This window comes from Sapajus apella, unplaced genomic scaffold (genome assembly GCF_009761245.1).
Source record: "Sapajus apella isolate SASKATOON/1434 unplaced genomic scaffold, GSC_monkey_1.0 scaffold14, whole genome shotgun sequence".
Classification (NCBI taxonomy): domain Eukaryota; kingdom Metazoa; phylum Chordata; class Mammalia; order Primates; family Cebidae; genus Sapajus; species Sapajus apella.
In genome coordinates this window covers 27,769,373-27,784,275 of record NW_022436954.1, presented here as the reverse complement: position 1 = coordinate 27,784,275, position 14,903 = coordinate 27,769,373, and the positions used below count along the sequence as shown (strand labels likewise).

The 14,903-nt window shown below is 41.5% G+C and overlaps 2 protein-coding genes and 1 long non-coding RNA gene across 5 annotated transcripts in view; 1 reads left to right on the top strand and 2 right to left on the bottom strand.

Moving 5' to 3' along the window:
• Positions 1-11,457, bottom strand: part of APIP (APAF1 interacting protein) — a 31,199-nt gene extending 19,742 nt beyond the window's left edge. Inside the window, exon 1 of one of the 2 annotated variants that reach the window (XR_004270394.1) lies at positions 11,274-11,425. Coding sequence is in view for 1 of the 2 variants with exons in the window: in XM_032283590.1 (XP_032139481.1) it covers positions 11,274-11,330 (57 nt within the window). In the remaining variant the exon portion in view is untranslated. Of the gene's footprint in view, positions 1-11,273 lie in introns of both variants that reach the window. The other variant, XM_032283590.1, reaches the window with a different exon arrangement.
• LOC116555133 lies at positions 594-11,175 on the bottom strand. The gene is made up of 2 exons (XR_004270395.1): positions 10,743-11,175; positions 594-9,710 (listed from the first exon to the last, which is right to left on the bottom strand). It is a non-coding gene; the product is annotated as an uncharacterized LOC116555133 (long non-coding RNA).
• A 71-nt stretch (positions 11,458-11,528) lies between the features above and the next one.
• PDHX (pyruvate dehydrogenase complex component X) overlaps positions 11,529-14,903 on the top strand; it is a 79,575-nt gene continuing 76,200 nt past the window's right edge. For both annotated transcript variants that reach the window (XM_032283589.1, XM_032283588.1), the window contains exon 1: positions 11,529-11,850. In XM_032283589.1, the coding sequence (XP_032139480.1) occupies positions 11,688-11,850 (163 nt within the window). In that variant the 5' untranslated portion in view covers positions 11,529-11,687. The remainder of the gene's footprint in view (positions 11,851-14,903) is intronic.

Below are 14,903 nucleotides of genomic sequence, written 5' to 3'. Positions count from 1 at the left end.
GCTAGTTAAGCATGTAACCTCTCTGGCTCACTTCCAGCACAACCAGCAAAAGCCCAACCCCAGGAAATTGGACTACCTCTATCAACTCAGGAGACTGGGTACTCGTAAAGGCTCTCCCTTCTCTCTCTCCCTTTCTCAGCCCAAGCTGGGAAGGACCTTACACTGTTCTTCTTTCAAGCCCCTTGGCAATAAACGTTGGCAGGAATCGACTCCTACATACATTTATATTTGAGTCAAAGCCTGGAGAGCTAAGGGAGCAACGACCCCTGATAGCCTAGAGGAACGTCCTAAATATCAGTGTAAAAAAACCAGGAGATCTTAAGCTGAAAATGACAAAAGACAAGTAACTGAATGAGAACTACTCATCTTAGCCTCACTCCCACCTCACTAAATACTTTTTGTCGTCTCTACCTCTCCTTTTGAGATTTGGCACCAAATATTATAACTTCTTTTTGATGAAGATTATTTACTACGCCACCCTTGTGGGAGTTGCTTTACTCACTCTACTATTTGCAGTAGGACTACATACTGTGGCACTTCAGGGTGGAATATCTGACAGAGAATCTCAATTACTGTAGCATTTTGCTTAATTATTATCATCATAGCAGGAATAACAGTTACTAAAAGGAACTAAACATATGCGTTTTACTAACCCTCAGTCTGATAGGACTTTTTAATCACTTAGTAATACATCACACCCTTTAGCTCCTGCAATATCTGCCATGGCCCATTTGTACAACAAGACTAATTTTTGGGTCTGTCCTAAGAGGTTTGCTCAGTCCAATGACAGTAAGGAAACTTCCAATGACCCAGAACTCACCGTCTTAGGATTCCCTTTTTTGGCTTTACCTTTAAGCCTTAAAGACCTATCAGGCATAAATTGGACATGGTATGGGAACACTTTCAACTAGGTAACTAACTCCTCTCGGGAGAACACTCTGTTCCCAGTGCCAGAGAACACTCTGTTCCCAGTGCCAGAGAACACTCTTCTCCCAGTGCCAAAGAACACCCTCCTCAAAGATAAGCTTCACATCCTCAGGTTGGGAAAATTCAACCAAGTAATAGCAAATGCCTCCCTCTGCTTTAAAAGCAGCGGGGAAGGGCCATATGTGGGAGATCTCAGACATTGTAACATCACACCTGTAACTGCTAATAGTTCAAAGATTTGGGGAGGAGAGTGCAGCAAGGGTGATCTAAAAGGATCAGAAGCCCTAGTGGAGGGCTTTAAGAATCTAGACTCTCATTCTTATTGGAAGTCCCAATGGAAGTGGCATGCTCTAAGTGACCACCTTGACTATATTGTAAAGAATAACACATGGGCCTTTCTGAACATGTCCCCACATTAGATTCCAGACGCTTATATGATGTTTGCTAATAGTAGTGGCTTACACATCTGTGGTCAAACTGGAGACATCTGGACTAAAAGCCCTTGCCACAGGATCATCTGAAATATTGACCAGGGCATATTATGTCTCTAATTTTTCAAAACTCCATTTGCCAGGTGGACTCTTCTCACTCAGCATGTCAAATCCCAAATGACATCGTAAATATCCTAAATATGGATATCCTCATCCCAAGAATGCCCCTATTATATGTAAAGAAGGAAAATTTTTAAGATATGAGAAAAATCTGCCCATGTCTCTCACAAGCCACAATTTAGAAACATGCCTTCAAAGAACAGGACTAATTTTTTTTTTTTTTTTTTTTTTTTTTTTTTTTTTTTTTTTTTTTTTGTGGCTCCTGGATACACTTAGTCCTCACAAGGCATTGGGAGGGAACTTGTACTACAGTAGCAGTAGCTCCTGACTTATTTTTAAATTCTACCAAGATGGCAGCATCATCTGGGGTCATCCCTAACTCAGGCTCTTTTCTAGAGACTACACTATCTTGAATATGCTGGACAAAGAGATCTATAATTTCTATGCCCTCATATGGAGATTTAACTGAAAGGGCAGACCGGGGAGGGCGTGCACATACCATCTTAGAAGAACCATGAATGGGAAATTCTACAGCCAGGCTCTAGTCTGGTTTATGGGGATCCCTCTCCCTGAAAGATCAGTACTTAATATTTCTATTATGATGCAATGAGGGTGAAAGGCAACTGTAGGTGCCATAAAGGCACAATAGCAATCTATAGATTTTCTCTTTCACCTCAGTTGTAGCGCAGAATAGACGGGCCTTAGACGTCCTTACAGCTGAAGTAGGAGGTACCTGTGCACTTTTAAATGAAACATGATGCTTCTGGATTGCCACCTCTAGTAAAGTAGAGGAAAATCTACTGGTACTTAAAGATCAAATCAAAAATCATTGACAGGCTACGAGAACATGCAATCTTTAGCCCCAAGAGGCTACAATTCCTCTTTAATGAATTTCAGTCTTCTTTATAGAATTGGTTAGCTACTTTATTAAGGCCCCTCTTGCTTGTATGTCTTATAGTAATATTTGGACCTTGAATACTCAATACTATAACTCAAATTGTTTCCTCTCATCTAGAAGCAATCAAACCAAATGGTGCTCCCAAACTGAACCACACATGGACATGCCATTCTTCCGAGGACCCTTAGATTGACCCCAGGAGGAGCCCTAGCCTTGATGCCCCTTTTCAGCAGGATATAGCCAGAAAGAGTCCTCACCCTAAACTCCCTAACAGCAGCTGGGGTGACATTTCCTCAGAAAGGGAATATTATAGAAATTATTAAGGAAAAATTATGTTGGTATTTCATATATCTGGCCTTAAGAAATCTAGTCCAAATTACCTTTGTGTGTATAATTTGCTATTTCCTTGTTTAGGTATGTAAGTGATATTTTAATTACATCTTAAAATACAGCTAATGGGAAGACTCCTGCAGTCTTCCAACCCTTAAAACCACCAATTTACACAGCAAATTGCAAACATTATAGAAAATGGTCTTTTATTACAGGTCTCCCTTTTCTCTTTTGTCTTTTCCAGTGCAATTATCCACAAGCTACAGTAATAACAATAACAAGGCAGCTGCTGTTAATAAATTTTCAATCATTGAGACTCATGAAATTAAAATTTCGAAGAAAATTATCACTTAGCAGGCACCAACAGAGATATACGTGGTGAAAATGAAGTCATTTAAACTTTCCAGAAGAAAGTAACTACCAGAACATATATTTTAACAAGAATTGACAAGAAGGAAAGGTTTGGTTAGTATCTAGCTCTCGCTTGAATGTCAATATTACTTTCCTATTATTGCTAGATCTGGTTTTCAATTATAATAATAATTTTGAAATATGTATCTAAAGATTGATTATAATAGCTATTTATAGGAGAGGTTCTATAGTAAGGAGAAAACATATTTACATAATTTACATAATGAGAAAGCATTTTGTACATACCAACATCATTAAAGTCTAACAAGTTTTGATTTGGTACTTTACTTTTCCAATTTTTTCAATCTAGTTATTTTAAGGAAGTCAGCCTGGCTTGTCTCTGAGATACCTACTCACAGCCAACAATGGCTCTAATCCACCACCCCCAGCGCCCCCTATCTTTTCTTTCAACTTAAGCAAATATAGGCATACATTCCTCAGATATAGGTTTTCCTGGGAGATTCTTATACAAGTATAAAAAACATGCATCAAAGCTATTACTTAACTTATCAATAAATTGGGAAACTAGTAAGATGTTACAACTGATTCAAAAGAGAATTTAAAATATACATATATAAGTAACGAAGAATCCTGACTTAGCAAAATTGGGCAATATCCACAGGTTAACAATAAAATGAATCTCCATTGAACACAACTTGCATTTCCATTTCCATGAACAATAGTGACCTGAATAACTGTCAGGATTTCTCAACTGAGAGTTGTAAAATAGCATAATAACTCCAAAACAGTCAGTAAATAATCTTTTTATTTCTTTCAAAGTATTTCACTTATTTTCCTGACACTGGCCTTAGGAAGGGACTGAATGGAGGCACAGCAAAGATGTGTCATACTTTCTGTCCTTGGTCTTTACTTCGTTCTGTACATTTGTTGCAGTTGCCTCTCTGTGCATATTGGTTTTTACTTGAATGCCCCAGCTCTCCCTTCTATCTTCATCATACTTAAAAACCCTCTTCCTCCTCCTTGTCAGACAAGTGTTGATGAGAAATCAGAAGACATGGAGCCTATTTTCAGTTTTGACCCCCCAGTAGCTGTGTGCCCTAGGGCAAGTCAGTGATATTTTCTGGGCATTAGTATCCTTATATTAATAATCTGGATCAGTGATCTCCAGACTTCTAAATTTCAACACCAGTAGTTTGTTCTATGTTGGTATTTCTATTATTTCTATTAATGAAGGATAGTGGGAGTACACACTGGGTAGGTGAAGAGGAGAAAGGGCATTTCAGTCAGAGAGAATGCTCAGTAGTTGGAAGAGGCTGAGTCTAAGCCTCCCTTTTACCTCCATCCTCCAGAACCTGATGCTATGCACAGGGCTTTGGCCTATATTTTACAGATGACTGAAAACCACTGAGGAGTTTGAAACGTAAGATATGTGTTAAGAGTCTGTTTTTGAAACATTTGCACAGTGGCAGTAAAGAAAAGAGGCTGAAAGGCAGCGTCCAAGAAAGTGAAAGCCAAGAAGAGCAAGGAGGCTGCTGAAAGAGTTTAAGAAGGAAATGGGAAGGGAGGGAAGGTGGAGATGCATTTGGAAGATAAAGGACTTGGGGTGAGAAAACTGAAGGGGAGAAAGGAAAACTTCAAAGACTCCCAAGTTTGTGGTCAGCTGAGTAGCTGAGTGGATGATATCATTCACTGAGAGATGGGTCAGAAGTATTACTATGTGCTGAACACTATTCTAGGCCCTGGGAATTCAGCCATGAACTAGACCTGAATTCCCAGGGCCCGACCTAAAAGAATTCACACTCTAGGGAGTTTTAAAAAGGTATACACAGAATACATAAATAAATTGTAAAAAGTGCCAAGAGGGAAACAAACAAAGGACTTGAAGAAAAATGGCAGGGATCAACTTTAAGGCAGTCAAGGAAGGCCTCTCTGAGCAGGTGGCATTTAATCTGGGACCTATAAGTCATGAACTAAACCAGTGTGTGATGAATGAGTATGTACGCACGTGCACAGTTTGGTATTGGGGAGAGGCAAGTACTCCAGGCAGAGGAAATAGCAAGTGTGAAGTCTCTGAAATGAGCAAGTACTTCACAGATAGAAGATCAGTTGGCTAGAGCAGAGTGAGGAAGTACTGAGAGCGGCAGAAGATAAATTTGTAGGGGCCAGATCATGGAAGGACCTGAAAGCTGATGAGAACAGTCTTACCAGAAAGGAAGTGATTCCTAATAAGAGACACGGGGAGAGGGAGAGAAATAACTATAGAAGGTGAGAGGGCTTGGAGATTCTGAACTCTAGTGGAGGAACTGGGCTTCTTCCATTTCATGAAATAAGGAGAAGCTGAGTTCATGTTCCAGCAGATTGGTAGGTTTTCGTGGTAGGACGGTGAGGAAGTTCATTACCTAATTACTTCTATGGTCTGAAGTATAAACAAAGACATTAGCTAGGAGTATGGAGGGTGTGAGAGGCTTGACAACAGAATGAAAGGTATAAAATAGTCATCTTGGGGAGTGGAACAGTGAACTACAAGAGAAACAAAGAAGGGCTGTTGGGCAGCATTAAGTGCCAATTTGAGGTTGAAATCACGAAGCAAGGCCAGACAAAAAGTTATGCAATATTCTCCAGCAATGTTCAGCTGCTCAATGCAGGCCCAAAGAAGTGGGTGGCAGGGTTCTTCCTGGCTAAAGGTTTGGCTAGGCCAACTGCATATGTAAATTAGATCAACCATGATCTTAAGTAACAACTGCTTCAGTAGACTGGGTGTGGAAGCCGAATCGCAGTGGGCTTCACTCACTTTCATTTAGAGGTGAATGGAACTTGGAAGCATGGAGTTCTAATGACTCTTTCAATAGTGTTGCTATAAAGAAGGGCTAGACAGGGAAAGAGAAGGGAAAACTGGTTAAGACAGTTTTCTATCACATGCTAAGGGGTAACATTAGGAGACAGGGAGAGATTAAACATACAGGAGAGCAAAGGTCTGAGAGGTCAGCCTTTGTAGAGATAGAGAAGCTGGCATTAGAAAAACATGAATGGGAAGAAAGGTAAAGATGCAGGTAAGTACATAATAATATTAATAATGTAATATTAAATATTGTAATAATACCACTGATAAGAAGAATTGCTAATATTTATTTATTGAATGCTTATTTTGTGCCAGGCATTCTTTTAAAGACTTTATATGGACTACTTTACTTTATCCTTATAACAACCCTATTGTACTACGTGAGGTTAAGTAATTTGTCCAAGGCCACCCAGATAGCAAGTGGCAGAGCCAGGATTTGAACCCAGGCAGTCTGATTCTAGATCCTAGTCCTTAACCTTTACATTATACTGCAGATGGGAAGAGGAAAAAATTAAGAAATTTGCACCGAATAGCTTTCACTTTCTTTGTGATTTTGGAGGCGAGGTCACCTTTGAAACAGGTGTGGGGTGGAGGATGGGGTCAGATGGTGAGGTTATGGAACAGTCACTTATGGGAATGTAAAAGGAAGCTCCCCAGAGGACTGTCACATGCTACTCAGAGGCCATCTGCAGTAGGACACCAGAATATTTGTAGGTACTAATTCATATGGTTGAATATACCCAAAAAAGTATATGGTAAAGGGGTAGGGGTTGGGCAGAGAAGGAGATGACCATGGGAATGGGATGTTAGAGTGAGGGGGAGGTAGAGATGAACAGCACTGATGAGGTCAAGGAAAACAAAGAGCAAGGTGTTGGATGTCCTTGTGTTGTAGAAATATCAAAGAACAGATATATATTCAGGGTCAACATATATAGGACACTGTGATAGTTAAGGTAAAATTGAAAAAATAGAAGTAGTCTCTACCTGGTTTTTCTCGGCAACTAAGCAGAGCTTCCTAAAGGGTAGGGAATGAGCTCTTGGTACAGCCATACCTTCCACAGTACTTTACTGAACAAACATTGGTTGCATTAAGATCATATCCTTTACATTAAAAAGTCCTGTATCAGAAGTTACCGTATTTTGTTGACTGCTTCAGGCTCACAGAAAGTTATTTATTTGGTCTACACAATGCTTAGAAAAGAGAGGCTATACTTTAAAATCAAGAGATTTCATATAAAATCTGAGTTTCCAGTTTTGTTTAAAATAGCAGAACTAGACAACAGGCATATAATACTCCCACATAGCAAAAAACAATCAGTGTTGTATAGTGTTACCTCTTAAGATAGGGTAAATGCTGGGCCTATTATATTCTTTTTGGTTCCATCTGGCCAATCTACAATGCCATATTCTCCATATAGCCTTCCATGAGTCACTATTTGAAATGACCTTCCTCTCCCTCTGTACTTGCAAAATACTTTGTCATCCTCTAAAGGAACTTCATCCTTTCCTCCAATGCCCCACTGCCCATTACTGGTATATATTAATTATAAATATGCATTTACAACTGCCCAAGTTTCTGAAGGGTAGGAACAACAACTTACTAATGTTTGCATTTTTCAGCCTAGACTTTAATATATGGTTTCTGGGTAAATGCTTTCTCTTTTAAGGAAATACTCCTTGACTTTTGCTGACGTTAGAGAAAATCAGTTCATGGGCCAGTCAGTAGGGTTTTAATTTCAGAACTGTAAAATCAGTTTAGAGATTGTTGTTATTTCGAGTCTGACCTGAAAATAATACACTTGATGCTTGAAGAATCTTTAGAATTCAAGAAGCAAGTCCATGTAACACAAATCACTTGGGAAAGTTACTGCAAAGGAATAATAAAAAATTACTGAAAGGGCTACAGAGGGAGGCAAATAATATGGGTTCAGAAAAGTGTGTCTATCAAAGACAGAATAATAAATAAATAATACAAAGGTCTTGAGAGGGAAAGTTTTGGTGAGCAAGTCTTCCAAATCTTTATCTCCAATCCAGCTCTCTCTCCTAGCTTGAAAGCAATACCCAGTGTGATGGTTAATATTAAGTGTCAACTTAATTGGATTGAAGGATACAAAGTATTGATCCCAGGTATGTCTGTGAAGGTGCTGCCAAAGATTAATATTTTAGTCTGTGGGCTGGGACAGGCAGACCCACCCTTACTCTGGATGGGCACAATCTAATCAGCTGCCAGCATAGCTAGAATACAAGCAGGCAGAAAAATGTGAAAAGAGAGACTGGCCTAGCTTCTTAGCCTACAAGTCTCTCCCGTACTGGATGCTTGCGCCTCCAACACTGGACTCCAAGTTCTTCAGTTTTGGAACTTGGACTGGCTCTCCTTGCTCCTCAGCCTGCAAACGGTCTATTGTGGGATCTTGTGATCATGTGAGTTAATACTTAATAAACTTCCCTTTATATTTTTTACCATTAATTCTGTCCCTCTAGAGATCCCTGATTAATACACTCAGTGTGTAGTACCACGTTTTGAGCATGTATCTCAAACTCAACATGTCCACAATACAACCATCATAAACTGCTTCTTCCTCCTGTATTCTCTTTCTGGTAGACCATCACTAGATTAGAAACCTAAATTCATTCTTGATTTCTTTTCTCACTACACACATCTAATCAATAACCAAGACTTCCTGATTTTATTCCCTCACTCAGACCACCAGCATCTCTTACTTGGATTACTACTACAACTTCCTAGTCTGTCTCCATGCCTCTAGTCTTTTTAACTCTAGCCAGCAATCCCCAGGCTTTCTTTGGTCATCTTGCTGATTATCTCAGAACCCTTAGTTTAAAAATCTAAGATTTGCTTATCAGGCCCTTTAGGTCTGGTCCTAGCTTTTCTCTTTAGCCTCATCTCTTCTCAAGTCCCCGGCCACTACTTTATGTTCGAGAACACCAAACTTAATATGGTAACACATCGTGTCCTTGTTCCTGAGATTGTGTACATGCTACTTCCCCTGCTTGGAACATCCTTACTTTCATCATATGTGGTTATGTCTTCCTGATTTTTTAGGCCTCAGTAGATACTTTCACTTTTTCCTGAGATATCCTCTAACCCATTCAAGTGCATGCTCCTAAACTACCTTGAACTTTCCCATCTATGTCTTGCTGTCATGTCATACTATGTCATATTGTCGTACCATCCTTGTCTCTTCACTAATTTGTATCTCCCACTCTGCAGCATGTTCTATGGGAGAAGGAACCAGATGCAGCTTGCACTCTTAAATCCACAATGCCTGGCACATAGTAGGCACTCACTAAATATTCTTTCAATTAATCACTTACAGTTGAACACTCCCCTTCCTTAAGGTCAAAGAGACTGTCTCTTCCAATTGTCCACGACTCCCTAAACTACAAAATTTTATAATTTTTTAAACTTTTCTTATTGGTGTTTTTATGTATTTGTACAAAACCAGACAAATACAAATATCTAGAGAGGCTCATGTATTTAACTGGATATGCAAATCTAGTGTAAGTAGTGGAAGCTGTGGTAATCTGGCCTGCACATACCCTTAGTAAAGGTGAAGGTGGTGTTCAATAGTAAGTGCAATCCAGATCCCACGAAGAAATAAGGGCCCAGGCCAGGCGCAGTGGCTCAGGCCTGTAATCCCAGCACTTTGGAAGGCCGAGGCAGGTGGATCACCTGAGGTAAGGAGTTGAAGACTAGCCTGGCCAACACATGGTCTTGTTTCGGCCAACAAATGGCCGAAAAATACATGCAGCGTGAGGGTGACTTTCCCTTTGACTTTGGCTTAAGGAAGATGGAGATAGCCAAGGAGCAATCGCTCAAAGTAAAACGCTGGATGCTGAGGCACAGCTCCGGTTTGTCAAACGTCTCCGCAAACGCCGAAATGGTGAAACCCCATCTCTACTAAAAATACAAAAAAATTTAGCTGGGCTTGGTGGCAGGCGCCTGTAATCCCAGCTATTCGGGAGGCTGAGGCAGGAGAATTCCTTGAACCCCAGAGGGCAGAGGTTGCAGTGAGCCATGATCGCACCATTGCACTCCAGCCTGGGCGACAAGAGCAAAACTTTGTGTCAAATATATATATATATATAAATTTTAAGCCCATGAAAACTTTAAGCCCATATATATGTGCATGTCATACTATGTCATATTGTCATACCATCCTTGTCTTTAAGCCCATATATGTATATGAGCTTAAAGTTTTCATGAACATTGAGTGCAGCAAACAAAACATGCCTGTACACCAGCTGTCTATGGGTCATATCTAGTTTGAGAATCCTTGTTTATTCTCAAGTCCCTTGATTAAGGCTCTCTTTGATGCTCATTTTGATGACATTACACTACGATTTACTGATTGAGGGTATGATCCTTTCTCCATACACACCTGCGTAGGATCGATCTCCAATTATCAGTCCTATCTCCAAGATCATCTCTCTCCCATCCAATCTTGCCTATCCAGCATTCTATTTTTAGAGTCGTCTTTGCTAATTTGGGCAAGTCATTTATTCACACAAGTCAGTGGCTGACAAATGTTTAGCAATAAAATCTCCTGCAAGCTATTACTTTTTAATTAGGACTTTCAATCCTAACAAAGATATACATAGGAGGAATAAGACGGGGGGAATAAGGAAGCTAATTTCAGGGGGTTTCCCTGCTTCTTAGGTGAGGTTTATCACATTGTGCTGAAGCTGCTTATTCGTCTAGTTCTCCAGACCGCTATTTGAACGCGTAGAAGGCGCTCCATAAAACTGTTGGTTTGTGTAAATTGCCGAAAAATACATGCAGCCTGAGGGGGGCTTTCCCTTCGACTTCGGCTTAAGGAAGAATCGTTCCCATAATCATCCCACAATCCATCTAAACGGAGGTAGGCAAGGACCAACCGCTCAGAGCAAAACGCTGGCTGCTGAGGCACAGCTCCGGTTTGTCAAACGTCTCCGCAAGCGCCGAACTGGTCGCCAGGGTGCAGAAAAGACGCTCGGGGAGCGCGGTCTTCGCCCCACCTCCACTTCGGTCCTTCGCGATTCCTTTTCTAGCTGCCTTCCTGATAAATACCCGCAGAGGTCACCTCAACGCTCTTCTCTCTTCCGTTATTTGCTCCTTTCCAATGTTTGGCACCCAGCTCCCGCCATCGGAGCGCCCCGCTCGGGACCACAGATCTCCGGGGGCCTCAGCCTCGCTTCCGAACCCGAAGGCCGCGGTGCACTCGGGTAGCTAACGGCCAGACCCGAAGCCCCGCCCCGCCAGACGTCCTGCCCGCGACCCCGCGCTCTGCTCCAGCCGCCGCGTCCCGACTGGGCCTCCCCTCGTCGGAATACCGGGCACCGGCGGCCCCGCCCCTACCTGCGCGTCGCTTCTCCGAGAACAGCAGTCTCCCTCCCGAACGTCACAGCCAGACATGGCGCAGAGGAGGAACCCGCGCGGCCTCCAGTCCCCGCACAGCTTTACCCGCGGCGCTTAGCCTGGGATCAGGGAGCTAGGCCGCAAATGCAATCAGGCGGCGCTGAGGGCAGCCCGGGGGCGGGGCGAACGGGGCTGGAGCCCGGGTCTGGTAAGGCCCCGCCGGCTGAGATATCCAGCGGCGCAGAAGACTGCGCGGGAGGCGTGGCCAATGTGGTTGGAGGCGGGGCTAGGAGGGCTACAAATTAGATCCAAGGAACCGCTAGCGTCTCGGGGCGTGGCCAACGATGCGGGAGGCGGGGCCATGATGCTGGACATCAGGCTGTGCTGTGGACAGCCCATGAGAAAGCCTTGAAGATGGCGGCCTCCTGGAAGCTAGGCTGTGACCCGCGGCTGCTGCGTTACCTCGTGGGCTTCCCTGGCCGCCGAAGCGTACCAGGGCTGGTGAAGGGGGCTGTTGGGTGGTCTGTAAGCCGCGGATCTAGTTGGAGATGGTTTCACAGCACACAGTGGCTTCGGGGTGAGTGGCCGGGGCTCGCTCAGCTTCTCTGTGTAGTTGAGTGATGGGTCTGGGTCGGGGCAATCTTGAGGGCCTGCGTCTGGGTGTGGAGGTGCATGGGCTCTCTATTCCCTTCTCTCTTTCTCGGGATGGGGTCCGCTGACTTGGCCTAATGCATGCCGTGAAAAGCTTTCTTGGCGGCTAGGGGTACTCGACTCTCTCCCGGGCCCCCTGGTTTGTATGGTTTTGTGACCTTGCCTTGGAATTTGGGTTGTGAGGCGCGGAGAGGGTTCCTAAACGCTCCTCCCTGAGCCCCGTTTCCAATCAAGACTCAGGTTTCTTTAGTTAAGTTGTTAAACGTCTGGGACGAGAAAAAGCTGCCCAAGATTGCCGTAATTGAAAAGCCACTGTTGGGAGTTCTTAACTCATTCTCTAGGCCTGTCTCCATTGGAAAGTATTTTCATCAAGGCCAGTCGAGTTTTACCCCCACGCCGTGACTCGTAAAAGACTTAAATTTGCAAGTTCCTATGGCATCACAGAGATCCAGGAGAATGTTTTAAGCAAATATTCGCTTGAAAGAGTGAAAATTTAGGAGCTAAATCATACCAAAACGTTTATTATAGGAAATTGTCGTTTGGTGATGATACTGATACAGTTAACACAATTCTTGCAGTATTTAACAGTATGTAAAAATGCAGGCCGGGTATTATTTTTCCTTATTTGGGGAGAAGGTTGGAGGGAGGTGAGGATGGAGAATAGGACTGACGTTTCTTAGTATGACGTATTACCTGCCAATCATCGTTCCTGGCACTCTACATAATGAATTTTAATTTAAATAGTTCTACTAGACATTGCCTTCATATTCTGAGCTACTGAGGCTCAGATAAAGAAAATTCCCACAAAGTCATACAGTAAGATGAGTACATTGGGTTTCCTAAAAATTCAGTAATGGGAACAATTTATTTCAGTTTTTTTGGTGTAATGTTTCATAACATACTCCTTGGAGCAGTGGTGCTTTAACAGTGTATATAGAATTCCCTCTCTTCCCTCCTCCAAGTTCGTTGAAATTAAACTTTTTTACAGTTCCTAGAGATTCGGTCTGGTCTGGTGTGGGGCTCAGAAATCTGCATTTTACAAATAATGTAGGATGAGTTTTGATGTTTTATTTTGACATTTGATTAGAAACCTTAATATAATTTTTAACCTTAATTTTCTCTTGCCATGTAACAGCATAGTCATAGGTTGTGGGTATTAGGATGTGAATCTCTTTGAGGCATGGCATTCTGCATGTGAAGCTGTAGAAAGTATTTGGAAATACTAAGTATTGGGAAATTTTGGACTTTTTTCAAATACCAAGCGAAAATTTATCCCCTTCTGACTTTCATCTACATGCAGATTTTTGTTTTGCCATGCCAAAAACACGTGGCAATCCTTGAACTATTTGTCTTACAAACTGTGAGTTTACGACGGTGTTTTTCTCTGCGCTTGGTAGAAACTGTAGTTTCATAAAACTGAGTAACTATTTGGGTTACTGTAGACTCTGTAAATTAAGTACATTTATTGAACTGTTTCGTCTTTCACACAAATATCCAGGATTTAAAAATTTGACAGTTGGAACTACGTTTGGAGTTTTGGTTTCCTTAAGAGGTGCTGGCAGTATTTTTATGAGCTGTGACATATGCCATTTTCTTAGCACTTCCTAGAATTTCTCATTCACTTCTTACATAACCGAGTAAAGTTGGCATCATCTGCATTTAGTTGGACAAAAACACCAAGACTCAGAGAAATTGAGTCTCCTAAAGACACACAACTATGTTAATGAACTGAAGTGCACGTATACATTTTTTATACATACGTTAGTTTAACAAATCTTTAATTTGTATAATTCTCTCGACAGATTTATTGAGAATGCAGAGACTTTTTCACCACTTATATTGTTGAAGAATGAGTGAATACATTAGCATCTATCAGGTGCCAGGCACATGGTAGCCTGCTTGGGAAGTAGTGGCCAGCTGAATGAAACAGATTCTCAGTGTTTGCCACGTGGCACATTTAATCATTCTTAGCTCCCGGACATACAATACAAAAGGTATTTATAGTCTCCTTGGGGACATAAACAATAAAGGCATGATTTCAGTAGTGTATACAGTAAGCTCAGAGGGGTTAAGTTTGAGATGATGAGGAAATAATATATAAGGCAGCTTCCTAGAGGAAGAGATGACAGCCCTTTAGGCTGAAGGAACAGCAGAAACAAAGACCCAGAGGTCAGGGTGATATTTATATAATTGACACAGCATCTTAAACAGTTTTTCAATCTACGCTAGACAGTTAAATTCAAAGAGTTTCTATTGCTGCCCTTTCAGAGTAGGTAGTATGATTTGGAATATAATAAGATGTTAATTAATAATATTGGTTTTGAGTTGTCTCTGAAGAGACATGTTGAATTTAAAATAACTTGTGAATAGAAAAGTAAATGAGGTTCAATCTTGGTGGTGATTTGCCTAATATATAATTATAGACCTTGCATACTATAGATGTTAAATAAACATATCTAAGGAAGCTAGAAACCTAGGAAGTTATAAAAGAACACTAGAGTCTACAGTAGGATTGCAAGTTGGCAATCCCAGTGAACTGACCCACATTGTTTTAGTAGAAAAATTTATGACAAAATTTTAAAATCAGGAGACTTTACAGAAAAATCTAGATTTTTGTTTTAACTTTAAAATTAAACCCTACATGGTGACAGTTGCCTAACACTGGGTAATGATTGTTCTTTTTAGGTAGGAAATTACTTCCTACTTTGTCACTATCCCCCCTACCCTGTATTATACCTCAGCAAGGCTGAATGTCCCGTGGTATTTGCATCACCTCTAGTTGTCATTTTTTTTCTTGTACCCTTATTTATATGGAAAGCAGAAGACAAATGACCAAGAGAAAGTGGGAGAAAGCAGATATCGTGTATGTATGTAAAGGAGGAAACTGCTTATCCGTTTAATATGAAAATAAAGGATGTCAGAATCTAAAGAAAAAACCTTTAAGATGCTAGTCCTCTTCTCTTACCTGCCTGTTTTGTG